This window comes from Leucoraja erinacea, chromosome 34, assembly GCF_028641065.1.
Source record: "Leucoraja erinacea ecotype New England chromosome 34, Leri_hhj_1, whole genome shotgun sequence".
NCBI classification, from domain to species: Eukaryota; Metazoa; Chordata; class Chondrichthyes; order Rajiformes; family Rajidae; genus Leucoraja; species Leucoraja erinaceus.
Genome location: NC_073410.1, coordinates 873805 through 901088, shown reverse-complemented (window position 1 = coordinate 901088; position 27284 = coordinate 873805). Strand labels below are relative to the sequence as shown.

At 46.6% G+C, this 27284-nt stretch overlaps 1 protein-coding gene across 1 annotated transcript; it reads right to left on the bottom strand.

Moving 5' to 3' along the window:
* Positions 1-439: 439 nt before the first annotated feature.
* On the bottom strand, positions 440-22088 carry LOC129712876 (stromal cell-derived factor 1-like). The gene is made up of 4 exons (XM_055661608.1): positions 20950-22088; positions 13671-13788; positions 4606-4683; positions 440-1923 (listed from the first exon to the last, which is right to left on the bottom strand). The coding sequence occupies exons 1-4, from the start codon at positions 21014-21016 to the stop codon at positions 1908-1910; spliced, it is 279 nt and encodes a 92-aa protein (XP_055517583.1). The 5' UTR covers positions 21017-22088; the 3' UTR covers positions 440-1907.
* Between the last annotated feature and the right edge of the window lie 5196 nt (positions 22089-27284).

Below are 27284 nucleotides of genomic sequence, written 5' to 3'. Positions count from 1 at the left end.
GAGGTGTATGAGGGGGGAGAGGGGGAGAGGGGGGGGGGGGAGGGGAGAGGGGGGAGAGGGGGAGAGAGGGGGGAGAGGGGGGAGGGGAGAGGGGGAGAGGGGAGAGGGGGAGAGGGGAGAGGGGGGAGAGGGGGGGAGAGGGGGAGAGGGGGGAGGGGGAGAGGGGGAGGGGGGAGGGGGGGGGAGGGGGGGAGGAGGGGGGGGGGGAGGGGGAGGGGGGGGAGGGGGGAGAGGGGGGGAGGGGGGGAGGGGGAGGAGAGGGGGAGAGGGAGAGAGGGGGAGAGGGGAGGGGGGGGAGGGGGGGAGAGGGGGAGAGAGAGGGAGGGGGGGGGGGAGGAGGGGGGAGGGGGGGAGGGGGGAGGGGGAGGAGGAGAGGAGAGGGGGAGAGGGGGAGGAAGGGAGGGGGAGAGGGTGAGAGGGGGAGAGGGGGATAGGGGAGGAGATGAGAGCATCAAGAGCTGGTGGGAGAGCTATCACTGAGCTACAGGCAATTTTCAAAAGAAAGCATTCAAGAAATGAAAAGGAGCATGGATTGTTTTAGATGCCGTACTGTATGCATGTGTAAAGTGTATTTCCTACATATTTAGCAGAGCAAGTTTATGTGTTATGAGAAGCAGAACAAACACCACCAGATTATCCCTCGTGACCCCTTGTGATGTATGAATGTTTATGGGGCCTGTGAGTAACTGCTATTATTTATTTTTCCTGCTGGGTTTTGTTGGCCTGTGGTCTGGGACTGATGCATCATTTCCCTTGGTGCATACACCTCACTGTCGACCAACGGCTGCCTCTGCTTTCCATTTCAGGTGAAAGGTTGGCTGTGGAGTGCTGGTGTCAGAGAATGAAGCAGCTCTTGCCTCGACAGAGCAGAGCCTGGCTTGCATTCACATGGTCCGATAACCGGCAAAGCAATATTACCCCACAACACAAGAGACAGTCTAAACACCAACTCGATATTCAATATCACCATCACCAAGTCTCCAGTAACAATGGATAGACATAAGTGCTGGAGTAACTCTGCAGGCCAGCAGCAAACTAGAGAACATCGACAGGTGATGTTTCGGGTCGGGACACTTCTTCAGATGTCACCTATTCATTTTCTGCAGAGATGCTGCCTGACCTGACTCCACCACTTTGTGACTATCTTTGGTATCAACCAGCATCTGCAGTTCCTTCTTATTACACTCCTGTATCAATATCCTGGCGTCACCATTAAACAGAAACTCATCTGGACCAGCCATGTATATACCATGTATCTGGTGCATCGCTATAAATTCACACCTCCTACCCTTCAAAGAATTAAGCTCCAGCACTATCCCTATAACTCAAGCGCACAAGCCCAGGTAACATGCAGGAGAATCTCTCCTGCACCACTCCAACTTGCCCACAGTGGGGCTGCCATCCTTTTGGTCAGGTCTTTGAGATGTTCTATTGGTTAGTTGAGTTCCTGCAAGTTATGTGGTGAAAGAAGCAAGTTAGGTTGTCATACCAATACATGGGTCGGGGGGGAGATTGCAACCTTCACCTGGTCCGCCCTGTTTCAACGAATGCAATCAACCTGGCGTGCACAATCAAATAAGATCAAATTCAACAAGTTGTCCTACAACTTTAGGCTGTGCAAGAAGAGATGGGTCCAAACCAGACCACTGAGGCACTGCCTTGTCACGGCCTGCGAATGCTCCTCTTTGTTCAGACATAAGGTTAGCGTGTGGAAGGTGAAACCAATATAGAGATAGTCATTACACTGAATCTGAAAGCATTGGTCAACAGATGTTGGTATAAATGTTTGGCTGGTAAATGATATCGCTGGGTTTTCAATAGTTGGTTACTGAGTGAAGCAGATGGCAGTCTTCATGGAATATAAATGTGTTGACAAGGCCCACAGGATCCGCATGTCATGGCAGCGTCTACATCAGGGATTTCCTGCAAGGTAATGATGGCTCGTTAAAAATACAAGCTACATTAACCATCCATATCTGTGTCTCCCTCTCCCCTGACTCTCAGCCTCAACCCAAAACGCCAACCATTCCTCTATCCAGAGATGCTGCCTGTCCCGCTGAGTTACTCCTGCATTTTGTGTATCTCCCATTAAGTGTAACTTCCTGGCACTAACTTGGCCCATGGAGTTGTACTGTTTTATGTTGTACTGGTCTATATTGGACTGGTCTATGTTGGACTGGTCTATATTGGACTGGTCTATGGTGGACTGGTCTATGTTGGACTGGTCTATGTTGGACTGGTCTATATTGGACTGGTCTATGTTGGACTGGTCTATGGTGGACTGGTCTATATTGGACTGGTCTATATTGGACTGGTCTATGGTGGACTGGTCTATGGTGGACTGGTCTGGACTGGTCTATGTTGGACTGGTCTATATTGGACTGGTCTATATTGGACTGGTCTATGTTGGACTGGTCTATGGTGGACTGGTCTATATTGGACTGGTCTATGTTGGACTGGTCTATGTTGGACTGGTCTATGTTGGACTGGTCTATGTTGGACTGGTCTATGTTGGACTGGTCTATGTTGGACTGGTCTATGTTGGACTGGTCTATGTTGGACTGGTCTATGTTGGACTGGTCTATGTTGGACTGGTCTATATTGGACTGGTCTATATTGGACTGGTCTATATTGGACTGGTCTATGTTGGACTGGTCTATATTGGACTGGTCTATATTGGACTGGTCTATATTGGATATTGGACTGGTCTATGTTGGACTGGTCTATATTGGACTGGTCTATGTTGGACTGGTCTATGTTGGACTGGTCTATGTTGGACTGGTCTATGTTGGACTGGTCTACTGGTCTATATTGGACTGGTCTATGTTGGACTGGTCTATGTTGGACTGGTCTATGTTGGACTGGTCTATGTTGGACTGGTCTATGGTTGGACTGGTCTATGTTGGACTGGTCTATGTTGGACTGGTCTATGTTGGACTGGTCTATATTGGACTGGTCTATATTGGACTGGTCTATGGTGGACTGGTCTATGGTGGACTGGTCTATGGTTGGACTGGTCTATATTGGACTGGTCTATGTTGGACTGGTCTATATTGGACTGGTCTATGTTGGACTGGTCTATGTTGGACTGGTCTATGTTGGACTGGTCTATATTGGACTGGTCTATATTGGACTGGTCTATATTGGACTGGTCTATATTGGACTGGTCTATATTGGACTGGTCTATATTGGACTGGTCTATGTTGGACTGGTCTATATTGGACTGGTCTATATTGGACTGGTCTACTGGTCTATGTTGGACTGGTCTATATTGGACTGGTCTATATTGGACTGGTCTATGGTGGACTGGTCTATGTTGGACTGGTCTATGTTGGACTGGTCTATGTTGGACTGGTCTATATTGGACTGGTCTATGTTGGACTGGTCTATGTTGGACTGGTCTATATTGGACTGGTCTATATTGGACTGGTCTATGTTGGACTGGTCTATGGTGGACTGGTCTATGTTGGACTGGTCTATATTGGACTGGTCTATGGTGGACTGGTCTATGGTGGACTGGTCTATGGTGGACTGGTCTACTGGTCTATATTGGACTGGTCTATGTTGGACTGGTCTATGGTGGACTGGTCTATGGTGGACTGGTCTATGTTGGACTGGTCTATATTGGACTGGTCTATGTTGGACTGGTCTATATTGGACTGGTCTATATTGGACTGGTCTATGTTGGACTGGTCTGGACTGGTCTATGTTGGACTGGTCTATGGTGGACTGGTCTATGGTGGACTGGTCTATGGTGGACTGGTCTATGGTGGACTGGTCTATGGTGGACTGTTCTATGTTGGACTGGTCTATGTTGGACTGGTCTATATTGGACTGGTCTATGTTGGACGTCTATTTTGGACTGTTCTTTATTGGACTGGTCTATATTGGACTGGTCTAGTTTGGACTGGTCTATGTCCTGGTCTATGTCCTATCTTCTATGTTCAGTTACAATGTGGCCCGCTATGCTCCACATTCCATCAATGGGTTGAATTTAAAGGGCGAGTCTCGAACTGGATTGGGACAATTTCCACTATCGATGATTGTTATTTGATTTATATGGACACAGCCAGGCTCCTTAGAAAAATCAAGAAGGGGAGGTTTTTCCATGATGAATAGAACTATTCCACAAACAGGTAAGGTTTGTAGGAAAGAACTGCAGATGCTGGTTTACACTGAAGATAGACACAAAAATCTGTAGCAACTCAGCGGGACAGGCAGCATCTCTGGAGAGAAGGAATGGGTGGCTGAATCTGAAGATGGGTCTCCCATTCCTTCTCTCCAGAGATGCTGCCTGTCCCGCTGAGTTACTCCAGCATTTTGTGTCTATACAACAGGTAAAGTTTAATCCATTGGCCTCTTATTATTGCTTTGATTTTTGCCAACATTCTCCAAAGTTATCCTGCTCCAATGACTCAGAACTGTTGTGACAATTGATGTGAGGGGGAGCCATTGTTACAGGAACCTGAGGAAGTGTGCTTTGCACACTCACTAATTTAACAAAGTTATTTCACGTGAAAACATCAGCTTGCGATTAGTGTACTTAATCTCAGTTAAAGTGCAAGAGACTTGAAAGACAGCCATCGTTGTGGTTTTTTTCCTTACAGGTATCTTTTTCTGTTGCGAAGCCATCTTGTCTTCGGGTGAATGCAGACCTGGCCACCGTTGTTCTTCAGAGTGGCTCTGTCAAGTGAGAAGATCAAAGAACAGCAGTGAGACGAGGTTTCTGCATTGCATTGTCAAAGGCAAAATGCTTGGTCAGTCCACAGCAATGTACATTACTGGTGTGTTGGTGGAGGTGGCAGCTCTATCCACTGCGCCACTGTATACCAATGCCTACTGGTGGCACAGCGACGCAGTGGGTGAAGCTACTGCCTCACAGCGTCAGAGACCCAGGCTCGATCCTGACCTTGGGTTCTTCCTGTGTGGAGTTTGCATGATCTTCCTGTGATGTGTGGGCTTCCACTGGATGCTCTGCTTTCCTCCCACATCCCAAAGATGTGTGGGTTTGTTGGTTAAGTGGTCTCTTTAAATTTCCTCTCATGTGTAGGGAGGGGATGAGAAAGTGGGATAACATAGAGCTAGTGTGAACATGTGATGGATGGCCAGCATGAACCTGGTGGGCTGAACGGCCTCTTTTCATGCTGTATCTCTAAACTAAAACACTGACAACAATTGAGAGGTATCCTGAATTACCTAGACGTAGAAAACTAGTGGCCTAGTGTTGGAAGATGCAATGAGTGTGGATAGGTGATTACTGGTTAGCATTAACATTGTGGGCCGAATGGCCTGTTTCCAGTAGATAAAAAGGTGATGGTAAAAATTAAGCCACATTTATCAAGTATTTTTATCTATCAATGTATCTCCATATGCTGTTTAGATTTGTGAATTTAATAAACAAATAACTAAAAGGAATAAAATCAACCACATTAAAAATTAATTTACACTAAAAGTTGTTAACATTTTAGAGGTGCTGGTACCTCTATTCTACTGATGTGCTCCATCATCAAAAACAATAAGTGTTCAGCAGAAGGGTCTTGACCTGAAACGTCACCTATCCATGTTCTCCACAGATGCTGCCTGACCCGCTGAGTTACTCCAGCACTGTGTGAAACGTCACCTATCCATGTTCTGGTGAATCTCTGGAACTCTCTGCCACAGAGGCCAGTTCATTGGCTATATTTAAGAGGGAGTTAGATGTGGCCCTTGTGGCTAAAGGGGATCAGAGGGTATGGAGAGAAGGCAGGTACAGGATACTGAGTTGGATGATCAGCCATGATCATATCGAATGGTGGTGCAGGCTCGAAGGGCCGAATGGCCTACTCCTGCACCTAATTTCTATGTTTCTATGTTTCTATGTTTCTATGTTCTCCACAGATGCTGCCTGACCCGCTGAGTTACTCCAGCACTTTGAGTCTTTTTTAGAGATGCTGCCTGTAAACCAGCATCTGCAGTTCCTTGTATCTATAAGCAAAGCACTGCCTGTCTCTGCCTCCATGAGCCTTTCCCCTGGCAGCTCGGCCTACATTCCTCAGCTTTCCCCAAGGCATAAATCTCACAGACTGGTGGAGAAACTCTACAACCCACTCACTCGGTTCTGGAGATCTCCCAGCCTCAGGAACAAGTCGGATTATCCCAGCTTGCAATGAAGTGACAGACTTCAGTTATAACTCTGGCTGCTGAGAACACTCTCTAACCTTGCTCCGTTGAAATTATTGAGTATGTTCCATGAGGACAGAAGAATGCAATAATATGAGGTGAGCTAATCCAGTTACGACTCTCCAGGAACCCAATGGCATGTGGGAGACAAGTTACAGCATATAAAATGCTTCTTGTGTGGAACTATGCCCAGGTTCTGCTCGGTGTGGGGCCTTTGCCAGTTCCCTGTTCACTAACATCCAGTTTATCAGTCCCTTGGTCTCTGAACAACCAGATGCAGAAATCACACAAAGGATGGATAGTCAAGGGTAGGGCCAACTACAGAGAATCCCCTCCTGCTGGAACTGAGAAACAGCAGTTCCCAACCGCACGTCCAGCAGACGATGATCTTGGGCAGGTTTCCCCTGTGTGGAAGGTGGGTGAGAATGATGGGCCCTGTGTGATGGGCAGACGTACAGGCAGCCTCCGGAGTTGCCCCCTCACCCCTCCCTCAAACAGCCTTGCTCGGGAGGAGGAGATGTCAGGTCAGTGTTGGTGCTGGGCCTTACATCAGTGATGGTGCTGGGCCTTACATCACCAGTGATGGTGCTGGGCCTTACATCACCAGTGATGGTGCTGGGCCTTACATCATCAGTGTTGGTGCTGGGCCTTACATCATCAGTGTTGGTGCTGGGCCTTACATCATCAGTGTTGGTGCTTGGCCTTACATCACCAGTGGTGGTGCTGGGCCATACATCATCAGTGATGGTGCTGGGCCTTACATCATCGGTGATGGTGCTGGGCCTTACATCACCAGTGATGGTGCTGGGCCTTACATCATCACAGATGGTGTGATGGTGCTGGGCCTTACATCATCAGTGTTGATGGTGGGCCTTACATCATCAGTGTTGGTGCCTTACATCATCAGTGTTGGTGCTGGGCCTTACATCATCAGTGTTGGTGCTGGGCCTTACATCATCAGTGTTGGTGCTGGGCCTTACATCATCAGTGTTGGTGCTGGGCCTTACATCATCAGTGTTGGTGCTGGGCCTTACATCACCAGTGTTGGTGCTGGGTCAGTGTTGGTGCTGGGCCTTACATCATCAGTGTTGGTGCTGGGCCTTACATCATCAGTGTTGGTGCTGGGCCTTACATCATCAGTGTTGGTGCTGGGCCTTACATCATCAGTGTTGGTGCTGGGCCTTACATCATCAGTGTTGGTGCTGGGCCTTACATCATCAGTGTTGGTGCTGGGCCTTACATCATCAGTGTTGGTGCTGGGCCTTACATCATCACAGTTGGTGCTGGGCCTTACATCATCAGTGTTGGTGCTGGGCCTTACATCATCAGTGTTGGTGCTGGGCCTTACATCATCTGGGCCTTACATCATCAGTGTTGGTGTTGGGCCTTACATCATCAGTGTTGGTGCTGGGCCTTACATCATCAGTGTTGGTGTTGGGCCTTACATCATCAGTGTTGGTGCTGGGCCTTACATCATCAGTGATGGTGTTGGGCCTTACATCATCAGTGTTGGTGCTGGGCCTTACATCACCAGTGATGGTGCTGGGCCTTACATCATCAGTGTTGGTGCTGGGGCCTTACATCATCAGTGTTGGTGCTGGGCCTTACATCATCAGTGCTGGTGCTGGGCCTTACATCACCAGTGTTGGTGCTGGGCCTTACATCATCAGTGCTGGTGCTGGGCCTTACATCACCAGTGTTGGTGCTGGGCCTTACATCATCAGTGTTGGTGCTGGGCCTTACATCACCAGTGTTGGTGCTGGGCCTTACATCATCAGTGTTGGTGCTGGGCCTTACATCAATGGCACTCTCCATCAGCAGCTCAGGAAAGGTGTGATCATCACATCCCAGCTGAGGTCAAAGTCAAAGCCAATTTATTTCCACCTGAAGGTGCAGTGAAATGAAGTTGCCAGCAGCGATACACTTAAAAGGACACACAATACACATTAGAATTTAACACCAACATCCACCACAGCATTCTTCACTGTGGCAGAAGGCAACAAAGGTCCATGCTGCGTCTGAAATATCTCCGTATTGCAGTGAGATTGTCAATGAGCCCTTGAATATGGAACTTTGTCGGCACCCTATACATGCCAACATACTTTGAGTATGGAGTGCACAGCCAACAATTTCACTGTGACAATAGAGTATCAAACATTCAATTAATCAACAGCACCCCAGGCTCCTGAACTCTGCCCAGCACCAACCACAATCATTCATCATCGCCCAGTAAGAAAATACTGACACTAATGCAAGTGTTTGAGCATAGATTGAAGAACATCAGTCACCTTGAACACTGCACAACACTAACCTCAGCAACTGGGAACTGCAATAAACTGTTGCTTTGGGCAGCGTAGGCTTTGGTTTTGCATTATTAAGGATATTGACTGTTATTAATCATTGTATTAATGATAATTATACATCTGTATGCTATTAAATTAATGGGCCAGTTAAGAGTTGCATTGTTCCATTGCCGGTCCATGTAACAGTTAAACACTCTCTACTGGTGAACACTAAGCAATGTTGTTACTGTAACCAACAGCCCCAGTGGGTAAAGACATGACATGCATGGTGGAGCTGGACAATTCATCAACGTACCAAGATAGAGATGGAGTGTGTTGACTCTGTGCTTGTTGGTCTCAGAGCAAGATCTACAATATCACAAACAACCACTCTTAAATAATTGTAAATCCAGCACCAGTTCTATTGTCCTCTGTATCTTTCCCCTTGTACCTGAGTTTACCCCTGATGGTACTTATGTATAGTATTACCTGATCTGATTGGATAGTATGCAGAACAAAAGTGTTTCACTGTACCACGGAACAGGTAACGCCAATAAACCTAAACCAGTCAGAAGAAGGGTCTCGACCTGAAACGTCACCCATTCCTTCTCTCCAGAGATGCTGCCTGTCCTGCTGAGTTACTCCAGCATTCTGTGTCTATCTCTGGTGTAAACCAGCATCTGCAGTTCCCTCCTACGCAATAAATCTATATCTGTTGGCTTTTGATGATCAACTTTCAAAATTCCCGTGAAATTTACTGAGTAAAGAGTTGCAAAAAGCAACGAACATTCTGAAGGAGGGTCTCGGCCCTAAATGAGAGTTCACACAGAGAATTGGGAGTCTGTGGAATTCTCTGCCTCAGAGGGCAGTGAAGGCCGGTTCTCTGGATACTTTCAAGAGAGAGCTAGATAGGGCTCTTAAAGATAGCAGAGTCAGGGGATATGGGGAGAAGGCAGGAACGGGGAACTGATTGTGGATGATCAGCCGTGATCACATTGAATGGCAGTGCTGGCTCAAAGAACCGAATGGCCTACTCCTGCACCTATTGTCTATTGCCTATTGTCCATTGTCTAAGTGTCACCTATTCCTTCTCTCCAGAGTTCCAGCCTGACCCACTGAGTTACTAACTCCAACCTTCTTGTGTCTTTCTAATTTTTCAAAATATAGATACAAGGAACTGCAGATGCGGTTTTACAAAAGAAGACCCAAAGTGCTGGAGTAACTCAGTGGGTCATGTAGCACTAATCCACAGAGTTACTCTAGCATGTTGTGCCTGTATTCTTTTTCAATAAAACTGACTTGTAAATTAAATGGGAGAGTGATCTTTGTCTCTGGGATTGATATATTTCTTTAGTGTTACAGACACTTCTGGCTGTGCAAGTGAAGCAAATGAATAAACAACTGCCTGGTATTCCCTGAATGACCATAAGTAGAAAACGTCCCCGTTTAACATTCCTGCAGGTCACTAAGTAGGCACATTCACACACCACCGTCAACAAACACTGTGCTGAGACCAGTCACACAGCGAGTTGTCTGGTGCCAGTCGAGTGGGGAGAGGTTGGTCTAAACACTTCCAGCTGCCCCCTCCCCATCAATACAGATGTACGCAGGGTTTGGAGTAATATAGGTCTCGTGTACGGAAAGGAGACACATTTAATCTGTTCACGGACTCTGTGAGTCAAAGGGCTGTCCCGTGGAGAGAAACAAAGAACTGCAGATGCTGGTTTATACCAAAGATAGACACAGAGTGCTGGAGTAACTCAGCGGGTCAGGCGGGTCAGGCAGCATCTGTGGAGAGAGAGGATGAAGAAAGGGTGCTACCCTACAGCAGGTCGGGACCCTCCTTCAGCCGGTCTGGAGTGAAATAGGCAACTTTACCTTCTGGAAATGAAGAAAGGCCGAAACCTACGGGTTTCGGCCCAAAACGTCTATTTCCTTAGCCTATTTCCTTAGCCATAAATGCTGTCTCCTGACACTCCAGCACTCTGTGAAACGTGCCTATCCATGTTCTCCACAGATGCTGCCTGACCCGCTGAGTTACTCCAGCACTCTGTGAAACGTCACCTATCCATGTTCTCCACAGATGCTGCCTGACCCGCTGAGTTACTCCAGCACTCTGTGAAACGTCACCTATCCATGTTCTCCACAGATGTTCTCCTGAGTTACTCCAGCACTCTGTGAAACGTCACCTATGCCTGTTCTCCACAGATGCCGACCCGCTGAGTTACTCCAGCACTCTGTGTCTACCTGCTGTACTCTCTGATATTCTCTGTACCTAATCTCTCACTATTATATTTTGTTATTTTCTACTTTGTGTCACCAAAATAACTAACGTTCTATTTTCTACATTATATTCCATCTGCACATTTACTTAATCACTTCTTCACTTTCCCCCTGATGCCAAACCTCTGGAATTCTCTCTGGTTCTGGCTGAGTCCCCGGAGCTATTTATAGCAGGCGTCGTTATATTCTGGAATAATCCACGAACTGATGTCGATGTGGAGCTGGCACAGAGGAGGAGATGAGGCCTGGGGTAAACCAGCCGTGATCATATCGAATGGCAGGGCAGGCTTGAGGGGCCGAGTGGCCTACTCCTGCTCCCCTATCTTCTTAGAGTCATAGAGTGATACAGTGTGGAAACAGGCCCTTTGGCCCAACATGCGCTCACCGGCCAACATGTCCCCTACACTAGTCCCACCCGGTCCATATCCCAAAATGTCCTATCCAGGGCTACACTAAGGTTACACCCTGGAGAAACTCAGCTGCCATCTATGGAGCGAAGGAAATAGCAACGTTTCGGGGAAACCCTTCTTCATAGGGTTTCCCCCGAAACTATTTGTCTTCGCTATAGATGCTGCTGCACCCGCTGTTTATCAGCTTGTATCCATGTACTGTTTCTTAAACGTTGGGATAGTCCCTGCCTTAACTACCTCCTCTGGCAGCTTGTTCCACACACCCACCACCCTCTGTGTGAAAAAGTTACCCTCGGATTCCTATTAAATCTTTTCCCCTTCACCTTGAGCCTACGTCTGGTCCTCGATTCCCAAACACTTCTTGTTTGGCCACAGTGGTGCAACTGGTAATACGTTGCCTCACAGCACCAGAGACTCGGGTTTGATCCTGACCTCAGCTGCTGGCTGTGTGGAGTTTGCATGTACTCCCTGTGACCACGTGGGCTTTCTCTGTGTGCACCAGATTCCTCCCACATCCCAAAGACATGTGGGTTGTAGGATAATTGTCCCTCTGCAAATTGCCTCTAGTGTGTAGGGAGTGGATGAGGAAGTGGGATAACAAATACAGTGTGAAGGTGTGATTGTTGGTCGGTGTGGGCTCGGTGGGATCAAGACCCTGTTTCATTCTTGCTGTATCTCCAAACTCTACTGAAACAAACCGATGTTCCCTCTTCACTATCTTACCTCATTTTGTAGTATCAGAAACATCGCAGTATTAGTACAATTCCAACAGTAAATGTTCTGCATTTTTAATGATTTAGATGGCTTCTTAAATTCACAATTGATGAAACTTTTAGTATGATTTGGATTTCTGATTTTTACCACCGTTGGCCCAAGGTCTACAGCGATGGCCCTTCTCCTCAGTATCACCAGTTATAATGGACAAGTCACTCAGCCAGCAGCCTACACCATGGATCAAACCTCTCCATCTGCTCCCCACACCCACTGCATCCCCCTCCTGCTGTTTCCAGCTGCTAACATCTGGCACCACTGCTCACTCTGTAGCCCAGCTGGAGGTGGGGTGCGAGCCGGGCTCCTTCTGCCTGCCATAGATGGGCAGGATCAGTGTGAGGCTGACATCATGATGCTTCCTGTGCTGTTTACAATGAGATCGTCACCATTGTTATGTCGGCCTTGGTCATATATACAATCAGAACCTATTTCCCCCCAGAGTGCAAGTGTTCAGTATGAGAGGACATAGCTTCAAGGTGAGAGATGTGCTTTGAGAAAATGTGGATGAGAAAATGGCATAACATAGAACTAGTGTAAAAGGGCATCGACGATGGCCTGTGTAGACTCGATGGGCTGAGGGGCCTGGTTCTATGCTGTACATCTATATCAAAACTAAAATAAACTAATCCATTTGCATTCTCACATTAAGGCAACAGGTCTCCTGTGTTATAGCAAAGTACAAGGCCATTCTGACCAATCTCCTAAATAAAATGTGTTTCTATCCTGCAACCAGTATCTGAGTGAGAGAGATTGTCCTGTATATGGGATGTTTCCTGTGCAGAGTCTACCTGCCTCCGTATCACGGCAGCTTTGTCCCTTTGGTTAGGAAGTGCTTCCGATGTCCTGGAGGATGGAAGGAGCTTGAGATGGGACCATCTCCATGTTTGTTGCCGGGTGGATTCTTGAGCTGCTGAGATTGGGATTTGGCTCAGTGCGGGGTTCCAGCTTATTGTCCTTTCATCGCCAACAGACCCAACTAACAAGCTGGGAGTGAGTCCTCTTGGCCCCACTTGCTTCACAGCTTTCGCAAACATTTGGAAATGGAAAGTGATGCCCTTGAAACAATTGCCATTGGATATTCACCATGGGACACCGGGAGATGTAGATTACATTCCTCTTCAATTCTAGTTGTGACAGATTGCCAGGATGAGGAAGCAAGGCCTCTGATCTTCCCTCAGGCCCCACTACACTAACGTTTCCCAGTTAATCCTGAACATTAAGTCACAATTAGACTCAAAGTTTAGGATGCTAGACAAACGAACAGAGACTGCAGACAGCTAGGATGGAAAAAACAAACCCTGGAGGGAATAACTTGAAGGTGAAGGTTGAAGTAGGTGTCCTGAGGCAAGTTGTTACACAGAGGGTGGCGTGTGTCTGGAATGTGGCGGTGGTGGTGGGGGAGGCAGATACGATAGTGGCGTGTACGAGATGTGTGGATGGGCACTTGGTTACGCAGGGAATGGAAGGATATGCATCACATGCAGCAGATTATAGTTGGATTTGGCATCATGTTCAGCGGGCCGAATGGCCTTTTTCTTTGTGGTATAGCTCTGTGACTAGATTACTTTATATTTAAGAAGGAACTGTAGATGCTGGTTTACACCGGAGGTAGGCAAAATGCTGGAGAAACTCAGCGGGACAAGACTGGTCCTTGATTATGTTGCTGGCCCTGCCGATCAGGGACGCTAACTCACATAACTGTTTTAAGTTAGCAGCAATCTATGTAAGTGAAAAGCAACAATATCATGAGATGATTAGAACTTACATGATCTGCATGGGGCAGTTTGGGATGGGAAGCACAATCAGCTTCTGGATGTGGTTCGGGTGAAGGCGCATTGTTCCCCCACGACACTTACATCTGTTTATTATCGAGGACGGCTTTCCTGCAGAGACGATAAAATAGAACGGTGAAAGAGAGAGAAAGATGGAAGAGGAGGGAGAGAGATGGAGAGAGAGGGAGAGGGAGAGAGAGAGAGAGAGGGAGAGAGAGAGAGAGGGAGAGGGAGGGAGAGGGAGAGCGAGGGAGACAGGGAGAGGGAGGGAGACGGAGAGAGAGAGAGAATGAAGGGATACAAACACTGCCACAACCATTTCACAACCGCAATCACAACTTTCCTATGAACACACAAATTAGAAAACATTCATAGACACGTAAAGCTGGAGTAACTCAGCGAGACAGGCAGCGTCTCTGGAGAGATGAAATGGGTGATGTTTCGGGTCAAGACCCTTCTTCAGACTAGTCCCTTTCGTGACTTCAAAGGAACGTACGGATGTGGAGAAGCTGCTTCCTGTCTCTGGAACTATAGTCATGGAGTCATTCAGCATTGAAACAGGCCCTTCGGCCCAACTCATCTATGGTGACCAACATGTCCAATCTACACTATCCCACCTGCTTGCGTTTGGCCCCCATCCCATGAAACCTAGAGATCAAAACATCTGAGGAGGGAATGGACAGATGATGTTTCAGGTCAAGCCAATACTTGAGAAACATTGTTTGCCCATTCCCTCTACAGACGCTGACTGACCCATTGGGAACCTCCAGCACATTGTAGTTTGAACTCTCACATCTCCAGAACAGGTTGTTGGCAGGAATGTGGAACAAGATATATTTTATTGAATAAAATGAGATGAAATGTTCAACGTTAAATAAAGGAGGGATGATTCTGTACAAGCTGGGTGATTAACAAACCTGATGCTACACATTAGTGGTTACAAAAGCTTCCAGGAAGTTAATTCCCAGTCTTTAAACAAAGCTCTTTGTATTCGCTGATGGGAGTTAATCTAAAGGTGTCTTGTTTCCAATTACACAAAGTGTACTCCTTAAAAATAAATATCAGCTGATTACAGGAGTAGTTTTACTTTAACGACTCCCTTGCCCACTCCCAGTGTGGGATTCGTAGACTATGGACATGCTTTTCTCATCCTTATAAACCTGGAGCTTGCGGAGTGCTGGTGACACCTGGAGCTGGTGGAGTTGGTGACACCTGGAGCTGACGGAGTGTTGGTGACACCTGGAGCTGACGGAGTGTTGGTGACACCTGGAGCTGGTGACACCTGGAGCAGGCGGAGTGTTGGTGACACCTGGAGCTGGTGGAGTGTTGGTGACACCTGGAGCTGGTGGAGTGCTGGTGAGGTGCAGCCACAGGGCAACAACATCACAAACACAAAGTGAGGACCAGTTAACTAACGTCGGTGGCAGTAGAATGGACATTGATCAGGACTTGAATGAATTGAAGCACAAACTCCCCACTGAGAGACCTGAGCATCCATGGCCCACTGACATGCAGCAATGGAGAGGCTACATCAGAGTTGTTGTTGTGTGCAGCACTGCTCTCTCGCTCTGTACTTGAGCAGTGGGTACGTCAGGCATGAAGGGACCTCAACCCCTGGCCCATATCTTGCCCCTTGAGAGGTTGGCTGATGGGTTTGGAGACCTTGCACGCACTGTGCTAATCAACAGGCAATCTTATAGATTCCATCTGTTCAACTTCAAAACGAAAGGGCTGGTGTTTGTGATCTAGCGATCAATTCGAACTACCGTCAGTGATCCATCAGTCCACCTGGCAGGAGATGAATGCTGGTCAAGGGTCAAGGGTCAAGAGTGTTTTATTGTCATGTGTCCCAGATAGAACAATGACATTTTTACTTGCTGCAGCTTGTAGTAGCTGAGAGTCGATCCCTTCAGACCGAGACTGATTCTTCCACGTTGGCTGGCGTGGGCAAGTTGGGCCGAAGGGCCTGTTTCCACACTGTATCACTCTATGACTATGTCTCCCTATATGTATATGGAGAGACATAGAATATATATATATAGATGCATTGGTACATGGTCACACTGATCAGTTCTGTTCTGTATTTATTTAGTCATGTCTACTATATTCTGTTGTGCTGAAGCAAAGCAAGAATTTCATTGTCCTATCTGGGACACATAACAATAAACTCTCTTGAAATCTCGAATCTCGAATCTTGAATATGGGATGCAAATACATGTGGCGAGCTGCTGTGAATATTGATCAGCTCAACACCATGAAGTCCAGCACACATTGGCAGAGTAATGTAATGCATCACAGTGTCCATTATCTATTGGGACCCAGGTTGAAAGCCATCAGCAGTTGACATTGCAGGCTGCATTTCAGTGTCTATACTGAGGGCAACTGGTTGCCTGGACTGGAGCCCAGTGTAAAATCAAGTCCTGATTTATCAATGTCACTTTGTGGGGGCCCAATGCCAAGCAGCAAACTTTCCTTTTTAATGGGATGTGAAACGTTGCAGAGCAATGTAAATGACACGTGGTAAAAGCCGTTAACTCTTTCCACATCTCTCCCCTTGCTACACGAGCACCTTCTTCAAATCATAAGGCCATAATCACAGCACGAGACGGCCATTTACACAGACTCTAACGTCGCAGACAGCTCCCGCCTGCTTTGATGATGCACGCAGGGACAATTCTCTCAGGGGGGATTGGAACAGAATTAATCTGAAACACTTGTGTCGCCTCTATGTCCATATATTGGCAGAAGGAGAGGTAGAATGCGAAGATTCTTCATGTTCTGCCCAAACCACCCACGGCTTTGGCGGGACTGCAGGACATCTGGAGGGAGGGGTGATGAACACGGTCCCACAGGCAATTTCACACTACTTTCTAAGATTGAATATCATGATAGGATCAACATGGAAACAGGCCCTTCAGCCCACTTTGTCCATCCCGACCAACTTGACCAAGCTGAGCCCATGTTTGTAAACTAGCGAGGTATTTGAGTAAAGATAGTCTCTTAGTTCACGTCTCATGGTGCGATGCCACTTTATGCAATAAGATGACAGTGTATAGTAAACGTCAGGTTGGCAGGAACAAGGATGTACAGAGGGATCGTGGGTTGCAGGTACATACCCCCCTGAGAAAGGGGCTGAGGGACACTCTGGAGTTTAGAAGGATGAGAGGAAATCTTATTGAAACATATAAGATTATTAAGGGTTTGGATACGCTAGAGGCAGGAAACATGTTCCCGATGTTGGGGGAGTCCAGAATCAGGGGCCACTGTTTAAGAATAAGGGGTAAGCCATTTAGAACGGAGATGAGGAAACACTTTTTCTCACAGAGAGTTGTGAGTCTGTGGAATTCTCTGCCTCAGAGGCCGGTTCTCTCTGGATGCTTTCAAGAGATAGTTAGATAGAGCGCTTAAAGATAGCGGAGTCAGGGGATATGGGGAGAAGGCAGGAACGGGGTACTGATTGTGGATGATCAGCCATGATCACATTGAATGGCGGTGCTGGCTCGAAGGGCCGAATGGCCTACTCTTGCATCTATTGCCTATTTCCTGACAGAAGTACATAAATGTGGAGGACGGAACTGCAGATGCTGGTTTAAACCGAAGATAGATACAAAATGCTGGAATAACTCAGTGGATCAGGCAGCATCTCTGGAGAGAAGGAATGGGTGACGTTTCAGCTTCAGGAAGAAGGATTTCAACCCGAAACCCATTCCTTCTCTCCAGAGATGCTGCCTGTCCTGCTGAGTTACAGAAATGTATGATGTTTTTAGACTCATACTGAAGACATTTAGAACTTTTTAACCAGAGTGGAAATGTCAAAGTCTAGCTTTCAGGTCAGGGGGAGTTTTAAGGTGATGTGCAGGACAAGTGTTTTACAGAGGGTGGTGGGTGCCTGGAACGCGCTGCCAGGGGTGGTGGTGAAGACAGATACGATAGTGATGCTTTAGAGACTTTTGGATAAGCACCAGGATATACAGGGAATGGAGGGATGTGGATCATATCGGACATTAGTTTAAATTGTCTTCATGTACAGCATAGACATTGTGGGCCGAAGGGCCTTATGCTGTGCTGTACTGTACTGATCCATGTTCTGTGTTACACAAATGCATCTGGACTGTAGGTGACAGCGTTGGCATGTGCAATACAAGATGCTGCTGTCTGCCTGACCTTTCAGCAGCAGAGTTCAGGCCTGCAGTATCGTTATCTGATCTTTCTCACACACGCCATTCAGGATTGCAGCCCAGACCTAGCAGCCTGATAGATGACTTCCTTCTGTGATGAGGTCTGCTGAAGATCATGACAGCAGCACAACTCCACTCCCCACGATGGGTTAAATAACTGGGCAGTGACTGTAGCCAAGTCCCTGATGGCTGGCTACACTCCGCACCTGAATCAGACCTGACGCTGTTAGAATGTGTAGGAAGGAACTGCAGATGCTGGTTTAAACTGAAGATAGACACAACATGCTGGAGTAACTCAGCAGGTCAGGCAGCATCTCTGGAGAGAAGGAATAGGTGACGTTTCAGCTTCAGGAAGAAGGGTCTCAACCCAAAACCCATTTCTTCTCTCCAGAGATGCTGCCTGTCCTGCTGAGTTACAGAAATATATGATGTTTTGAGACTCATACGGAAGACATTTAGAACTTTTTAACTATCATACCTGCCTCCAGCACTAACCCTGGCAGCACGTTCCAGGCACCCACCACCCTCTTCAGTCAAGGGGAAAGGGAAACAAGAGATATTGACAGTGATGTTTAAGAAAGAACTGCAGGTGCTGGAAAAATCAAAGGTGGACAGAAATGCTGGAGAAACTCAGCGGCTGAGGCAGCATCTATGGAGCGAAGGAATAGGCGATGTTTCGGGTCGAGACCCTTCTTCAGACTGCTAGGCAGTGATATAGAGCGAGTCTGGGTTAATATGTGGTCGGGGAGACGGAGAGAGAGCACAGTGGGTGCAGTGAGACTGGATGGTTCATAGCTGCTTGTCTATTCACCTTTACAACAGTGTCTGTGATGCAGCCCCTACACATGTGTCTCCTCCCTGTGGGGGGCAAACACTCACGCAGATGTGAGGCCAGGTGTAAGGAATGCAAGGTGTAAGCCATGATCACATTGAATGGCGGTGCTGGTTCGAAGGGCCGAATAGCCTACTCCTGCACCTATTGTCTATTGAAGTATCACCCATCTGAAGGTAACTGTGCAGAATGGCCACTCCTGACACAAATACACAAAGAGCTGCAGTAACTCAGCGAGTCAGGCAACATCTCTAGAAAACATGGATAGGTAACGTTTCAGGCTGGGACCTTCTTCCGTCTGCAGAACGGAATAGATAGTTCCTCTCTAAACCCTTGATGATTTTATATACCTCCATAAGAACAAGCCTCAGCCTCCTGCAGTCCACGGAATGTATGTCAGGGGTCCTTCAGTGAAGGGCGTTGGTGGAAAGTTTCTCGGACACACCAGAAGCCTCACGGTGTGTGCATGGATTTTGAGTTCCAGCTACTGTGCTGGGATTTACAATTACTTGGTCAGATCAGTAGCCTGAGTTCGGGATTGCTGGCCTGACAATGTAACTACTGCCCGATTGAATTACTCCAGCACTTTGTGCCTTTATAATAAGCCAGCACCTGCAGTTCCTACATGATATAATGATATTCATTTACCATGCACAATCTGTAAGCAGCCAATGTGAATATCACCTGGAACAGTAAAATGTTCTCAGCCTGTAAGTGACAAAATGCAAGGAGCTATTCTCAGTGTTATTACATATTTAAACTCTTGACAGAACGACCAGAGTGGTCATGTTGAAATTACTCTATAACGTTTAACACTTGTTGAAATTCTGCCTAACTGTTTTAAAGCAATTTGAGTAAATAACTAATTTGTCATAAACTGACTGGTCCTTAACAAATCTGCTTTGCAGATAAAATTCATGCCACAAAATTCTTCTATGAATTCTTGATAACTTCATTATTCCGTAGCCTGCACACATGAAAAATAACCTCTTGTCTCCTGACTACCGTTTCCCCTAATTTTACTAAAGAAATGTTGGAGATTTAATGTTCCAATCATGCCTTATATATTAAACTAATAGCCCTGTCCCACGGTGCAAGTTCATTCCAAGAGCTCTACCGAGTTTAAAAAAATCAAACTCATGATAAGTACGGAGAATTAATGTAGCGGGTACGTCGGAGCTCGGGGACGTCTCTTAGCGCTAACGGCAGGTACTCGGGAAGACTCGCTAACGGCAGGTACTCGGGAAGACTCGCTAACGGCAGGTACACTCGTGAAGATTTTTCAACATGATGAAAAATGTCCACGAGAGCCCTGAGTACCGACAAGTGGCCATTCCCGTAAATCTCCGAGTTCGAATCAGGGCAAACTCGGGAGAGCTCTTGGAATGAACTCGTACAGTGGGACAGGGGTTTTAGGGATAGGTTTTCAATTAAATCCCTCACAGAAATCCTTACGGCGAATGTTAGCCAAAGCCGAGTGAATGGCGAAAGTTGGTTGAAAGGTGATACGGCCTCTGGAAGTATTGCGAGTAAATAAACAGGCAGTCACAGAGCAGCAGGGAGCAGGGAGTCCAAATCAGTGGAGGGTTGATTGTTACTTGAATAAGTTCTACACAGCACTGTCAGTAACGTTGCATCTGTGTTCCAACCACATGCACTGTGAAGGTCATTCATCTAGAAAGGTATCCTCACTACAAATACCACACACAACTAATCCTCTGTTACTAACATGACATTGAGAACATCACAAGTCAGCAGGCACTTCCATTCACTCTTAACTGAGTTCTGAAAGGAAGGTCTTATTAAAGTATGTGTTTCAAAAACTTGGAAATCTATCAGGATTTAAAATGCCTCACTAACAAAGCAGTTCAACATGTTAGTTAAGAATTTTACAGGGAGTTTATTTTAGAACGTTAGATAGAGTATTTTCTAAAGAGTGTGGACATTTGTAATATCTGTCACCCACTCACGTTTGCTCACAACCCTGTGCCCAATCTACAATCATGAAATCTTTGTGGAATTCACGGTTGTTTTGAAAAATATCTTCATTCAGATCTGATGAAACCAAACCTGAATCTGTACCAAAACGAGAAATTGTTTTGAGAGCGGCCAATGTTACAGCAAATACTTTACTCCATCTGCTTTGGCAATGCTAACATAGATTCTTGCAGCACACTGTGGACAGTCCTGAAAATGATAAGGTGTATAAATACTGCGTGTGATTCTTCACACTGTAAGTTATCAGTGAGTATCGTCACGTACCTTGGGTCCAGTCGATGCAGATTATCGCAAGCACAAGGGCGATCAGCATGCAGCATTTCACATTCATGTTGGGAGATTTCACAGTCTGAACAGTGCAGCCACCACAGTTTGAATGATCCCAGATTCAAACTACTCCCAGCTAGTTGTGTCTCTGCATTTGGAAGGAATCCACCCCCATTCCAGCCTTTTATTGGATGCAGGGAATACCCAAGATGGTACTTTATCAAGAGCTGGCAAAGTGATTATATTTTGACTTATTTCCCAACAATTGGGATAGTTTCACCTCCCCCCCAACTGAAGCAGAACACTCAAGGGACAGGTCAGGGTCGGTCGGTGACCAGCTGGTAGCTCGGTCCGTAAGCAGAGAGCCGCACCAGAGTAGACCTCCGATCTCCAGCCTCCCAGTCCAGGTGCCTTCTGACCTACACCTGAGTGAGCTCCATAGCACCAGGTGTACTCAGGAGACGAGGCGGGAAGGTCCATGAGTGAAGTCTACAACCAGCTGGCACAGAACACATCCCAAACCTGCCCCCACAATCCTGCAGTGTCCAGTATCGCCAGGGAACAAGGTCACTCCATCAATAGTATGACGTTAACTATCTGCCCTTGTCTTGAAAACGTTTAAAAAACACTAAATAAATCAATTCCCTTTCAAACTATTCACAAATATTTAGGAGTTTGAGTGCAACGAAGTGTCAGATGCTGATGAAAGGACACAAGCCATAATCTTCAACTGATTGCTCTAATGAAGATTAACTAGTTACCCTGTTATTACATCTGCTCATTCTGGTTATTAATCATAACCCTATTTATTTCTTTGTTTTGGAGCTTATTTTTTTTAACTTTGTCCTTCCACTGGCAGAGGAGATTGCTGCCTGACTAAGGAGGGCCTCTTCCCAGTTCATCGACATGGTGTTCCAAGCAGATCCTGCCACGATGCATGGGGTATTGCCGTGTGATGTTGATGTGTTTGACTTTTGCCGATGATTTAATCAAGGAGGGGGTTCTGGTGAAGGGGATTGGGCACGTATAAGGCATGATCTAATAGAGTGACAAAGGGCTAGCATGAGGGGCTGAAGGGGCCCTGGTTCCTGTACATAGATATAGATATGCCATTTATTGTCACTATACATGTACAGTGAAACTGAAAGCTGCTCGTACTCAGTGCATACATACAATTTAGCACAAAAAACAAGAGACAGAAAAACAAAAAACAGAAGGGAGAAGGGGGGGGGGGGGGGGGGGAATAGGTGCACAAATTCTGCGGCGCTACATACATATATACATATATACAGATGGAAGTCCGTGTTGGGCGGTGTAGTCAGTGCATGTGTGAATTTGAATTTATAGTAGATATAATTCTCGGAAAGCAACTATTCCAGAGTCTGTTTGTCCTGGATTTGATGCACCTATAGCGCCTTCCAGAGGGCAGCAGGTCGAACAGTCCAAACGCAGGATGGGAGCTGTCTTTGGTGATCTTCTTTGCCCTGCTAAGGCAGCGGGAGGTGTAGATGTCCATCAGGGAGGGGAGAGGGCAGCCAATGATCCTCTGCGCTGTCCTGGTTACCCTCTGAAGCCTCTCCCTGTCTGCCATGGTGCAGCTGCCATACCATGCTGTAATGCAGTATGTCAGCAGGCTCTCGATGGACGAGCGGTAGAAGGTCAGCAGCAGGTTAGAGTCCAGGTTGTGCTTCCTGAGGACCCTCAGGAAGTGCAGCCGCTGCTGAGCCTTCTTGATGACCGCTGTCGTGTTGTCCGTCCAGGAGATGTCAGCAGCGATATGGACACCGAGAAACCGGAAGGTACTTGCTCTGACTTGTCCCTATCCTTACACAAGTCCACCTCGGGTTACGATTGCCAGAGTTATGAACAACCCTACATATGAACGAGAGTTCGTGAGAGGGGTGAGGTGGGCAGGAGGGATTTGCCGGCTGCTGCAGGGCTACAGGCATCTTCTGCCGGATTGGAATGGGACATTTCCATGTTCCCTCAGCCCCCCCCTTATCCCAACCTCAAGCCACAACGATGGTGGGGCTTGGCTGCACAGAGCAACGCTGGGAATGCTGAGCAGACTCACTCACTGTGAGAGACTGCAGATGCTGGAATATTGAGCAATGCACAAAATACTGGAGGAACTCAGTATGTCAGGCAACATCTCTGGAAGACTTGGATAGGCGTAGTTTTGAGTCTATCCAGGTCCTATCCATATCCTCCAGAGATGCTGCTTGACCCACTGAGTTCCTCCAGCACTTTGTGTTCCAGCATCCTCAGTCTTCATCTGCTTGTGTATGGCCGGCACAGCCTAAAGTTGCAGGACAACTTGTTCTATTTGATCCTATTTGCTTGTGCACGTCAGGTTGATTGCATTCGTGGTAACAGGGCGGACCATGTGAAGGTTGCAATCTCCCACCCCATCTCCACCATGTGAAGGTTGCAACCTCCCACCCCATCTCCAGTCTCTTGTGTCTACATCTGTGGAGGGAGATGCACAGACACCATTTTGAGACAGGTCCTTTCTGCAGACTGAGTCCATGAGTCTGGCTGGTGATAGTTATTCCAATACCTGCTCACTCCCCCGCTCTCCACACCTCTCTCTGGGATTCTCTCCCCCTGTTTGTGCTCATTTCTGACACAAACAGCGGTCAGGAACGGAACCCTGTTAGTACTAGAAGTATTAATAGTAATAGCTCCTTTATTACCACACGTGGCCACCTGTTTCCGTGCAGTGACTCTATGACTGTGACTCTATGTAATGATACATGGAAAGGCTTTGGTTTGCATACAGTCGAGTTACACACCATATGTAAGTACAATCAGCCATGATTGAATGGCAGAGTAGACTTGATGGGCCGAATGGCCTAATTCGACTCCTATATCTTATGAACTTATGAACTAATCATACATAAGGATAAGAGTGCAATGATTGAGTAGATTTCTTCTGTAGACAGTCACCAGCTTTGCCTGGAAACCAGCCGGTGATGACGGTGAATGCAGATACGCCCGTGGTATTTGAGAGAGTTTTGGATATAACACATGACATGCAGGGAATGGAGGTAATGATTATGTACAGGCAGGTAAGAAATAGTCTTAGCGTGATGTCCAGCACAGACCCTGTGTGTCGAAGGACTTGCTTTTCTGCTGTATATTCTATGTTCTAGGGCCTTTCTGCATCATCTTGTCAGCAGGAACGGGGTACTGATTGTGGATGATCAGCCATGATCACATTGAATGGTGGTGCTGGCTCGAAGGGCCGAATGGCCTACTCCTGCATTGTCTATTGTCTATTGTAGCTTGCAAGTATCAAGTTCGGAAAAATATCAAGTCTTACCTTGGCCATAAAGGTCCATGAATGACATTTGTGTGTAATCCCAGATTCCCGCCTACACTATAACACTTCATTCCACTCAGGACCAAAGTCCTGACAGGAATCTCACCCAGTGCTTTCCCAATAATGGGAGAGGGTTCACACACAATGAAAACGTGAGCTGCGGGGATGGAACATAGGTTTAGAAGCTAAGCCCCATTTATCATAGATTACTGCCATATAAACTCTCATTGAGACAATGGGCCAGCAATGTCTTGTTATTCTAAACTGTTACTGACTCAGCGTAAACAGAATGCCCTCACAGCGCTGGTGAGTTACTGCAGTTGTGAAACAGCTCTTGAAATACACAACGCCCGTTTCATTTAACGTTAGACTCGTTCATTAAGTTGCCGTTTTCACTGTGTTGAGTATAGCAGCAGCAAGGATAAATAAGCAAGGGGGCTGTTTCTCTGCCTTTCCAGCAGAGTTTATCATGATGATAACACTGCCAGAACCTAATGAGGATTTGCTTTTAATACTTTCATTAAGGTGTCAAGCAGGCCAGGCCAATCTGCTGCTTTATCCAGCCAGTTCAAAGAGAAATCTGTGTCTTATAAATATTCCTGATAAATAATTGCTATTTAATCACTGCCAGCCAGAAGCCTGGTCTTTCCAATGTGTTTCTAAGCAGCTGAACAAACAGTAAAGTGACCCAAATTATCTCTGAGGTAGCCACGATCATTCTAATCAACTTGACACAGAGGGCAGTGGTGAAAGTGGGTCCCACAGGTCCCAAACCAGGGGAAATAACACACATTCTTTACAACTCTGCCTGAGAAAAGGGGTCAGTCTCCCTTTTCTTCTTGGATAAGTTGTCCCGCCGGGAGAAACATGAGAAGCGGTCGATAACAAGCCCGATTGGCAGCCATGGAGCGTTTCATTTTGTTTTTAATCATTTTGATTTTTAATTCAATATGTTTTGAAAGCACTTAGCATCTTGTCAGCCAGTTGTTATGAATATGTGGGTAGTCTTTGCAGGAACCAACAGCGCACGCTGATAATTCATGAATCTCTTCAGGATGACAAGGAGTTGTGGTTCTATTCCTAGTCCCAGCATGTGGGAGATTGGAAAATGCCTGCAAATAGGCTGTTTATGATAATAAGGTTAAGAATAGTTCTTTCTTAGAAAATACTGTAGCTTTTCCCTTTGAGAATGAGCATATTCCCAGTCTGAGAACATCAGTCCTTAAAGCATCAACAGTCCAGTCTCCAAACCATTGACTCCATCTACACCTCACGCTGCCTCAGAAAAGCAGACAACATCATCAAAGACTTCTCCCCCTCCATTCCTTCTTCTCCCCGCTCCCATCCAGACTCAAGCTACAGAAGCTTGACAGCAAAGATCTTATCGCTATAAGATCTTTGCTTGACAGCACGCACCACCAGACTCAGGAACAGCTTCTTCCCCTCTGTTATCAGGCTTCTGAATATGTCCTTCCATAAGCTAGGGTACTGTCCAATTCACCTTGACCCCATTGCAGACATTAGACTTTGTTTATGGAATGATTACACTACAATGCTGAGAACTATATTCTGCATTCTGTACTTTCCTCTTTGCTCTGCCTATTGGGCTTGCGTTTGACTTGTTTGTATGGATGTGTGGTATTATCTGGCTTGATTGGAGAGCTTGGATAACAAAGCTCTCCATTGTATCCCCCATAAATGTGCCAACAATAAACACAAATCACAACAAAAATCATCTTGAGCGGATAATATTACTGTGTAAAAAACAAATCTTTGACCACAACTTGAAACTTTGACTTCAGTTTAGAGGATTACAGTTAAATCTCTCCTTCTCTTTAATTATTCTCTTTCCTTCCTTCCTCCAACCCTCTGATTTTTAAACGGGTGTTACCGATTATTATTCCCATATTTCCGCAGGTCGACACACAAAAAGCCGGAGTAACTCAGCGGGACAGGCAGCATCTCTGGAGAGAAGGGATGGGTGACGTTTCAGGTCGAGGCCCTTCTTCATTAGATTGGGTAGATAGTCGCAGTCTTTCTCCAAGATTCAGATTTCAGATTCAGATTCAGATTCAATTTTAATTGTCATTGTCAGTGTACAGTACAGAGACAACGAAATGCATTAGGCAAGGTACACAAGGCAAGGGGAGTCCTGAACCAGAAGGCACAGATTTGAAACGTTCTCATCACATCTGCTTCCACCACTGGCAGCTTGTTCCTCTCTGTGAAAAAGTTACTCTTCAGATTTTTAAATTTCTTCCTCCTCACCTTAAATATATTTGGGCAGGGATATGGCCAGGAATGGTACGGACAGTTATGGCCTAACGTGGGCAAGTTGGAGGAGATAGACTTGGTCGGCATGGACAAAATGGGCTGAAGGGCCTGTTTCTGTGCTGTATGATTCCACACATATTCCCCTGCTTTACATCATTGCGATAAGTTACAGGCACTGGATCTACTACTGCCAATATACTTCACAGTCTGTCTCTCTCCTCCTCCTTCTCTCCCTCCAATTTACAACCACCTAATGGAGGCCATTCGGTCAGCTCTGCCTGTGCTAGCTGTTGCAGAGACCATCAGTCCCACTCCCTGCTCTCGCCCCAACTAAAACGCTTACACCCCAGTGCATTTCCACAACACAATACTGTTTGTATTTAAAAAATGCCAAAATATAAAACCTCTCATAGATGAAGATACGAAATGCATTTAGCACTCACACATGAAGATACGAAGCCACAATGTAACTCAAGACATTTGAGTAAATTGTATGAGGGGAATGGATGGCGTGACATCTCCAGTTGTTTTCCCAGGGTGGAGGATTCTAAAACTAGAGGGTTTAGGCTGAGGGTCGGAGGGGGGAGATTGAAGTGGGACCTCAGGGACAATTAGTCCACTCACCGGGCAGTCCATGTCTGCAGTTAACTGCTGATTCTAAAATACATTTGGGGAGAAATATGGATAGGAAGGATAAATACAGGCAGGTGGGACTAGATCAAGCTGCCAACTT

Bases quoted from the DNA above. Each gene is read 5' to 3' on its own strand.
- LOC129712876 (XM_055661608.1), bottom strand. From the start codon at position 21,016: ATGAATGTGAAATGCTGCATGCTGATCGCCCTTGTGCTTGCGATAATC. The intron at 13,789-20,949 runs GTACGTGACGAT...TCGTCTCTGCAG, and splicing joins CTGCATCGACTGGACCCAAG to GAAAGCCGTCCTCGATAATA. The intron at 4,684-13,670 runs GTAAGTTCTAAT...CTCACTTGACAG, and splicing joins AACTGCCCCATGCAGATCAT to AGCCACTCTGAAGAACAACG.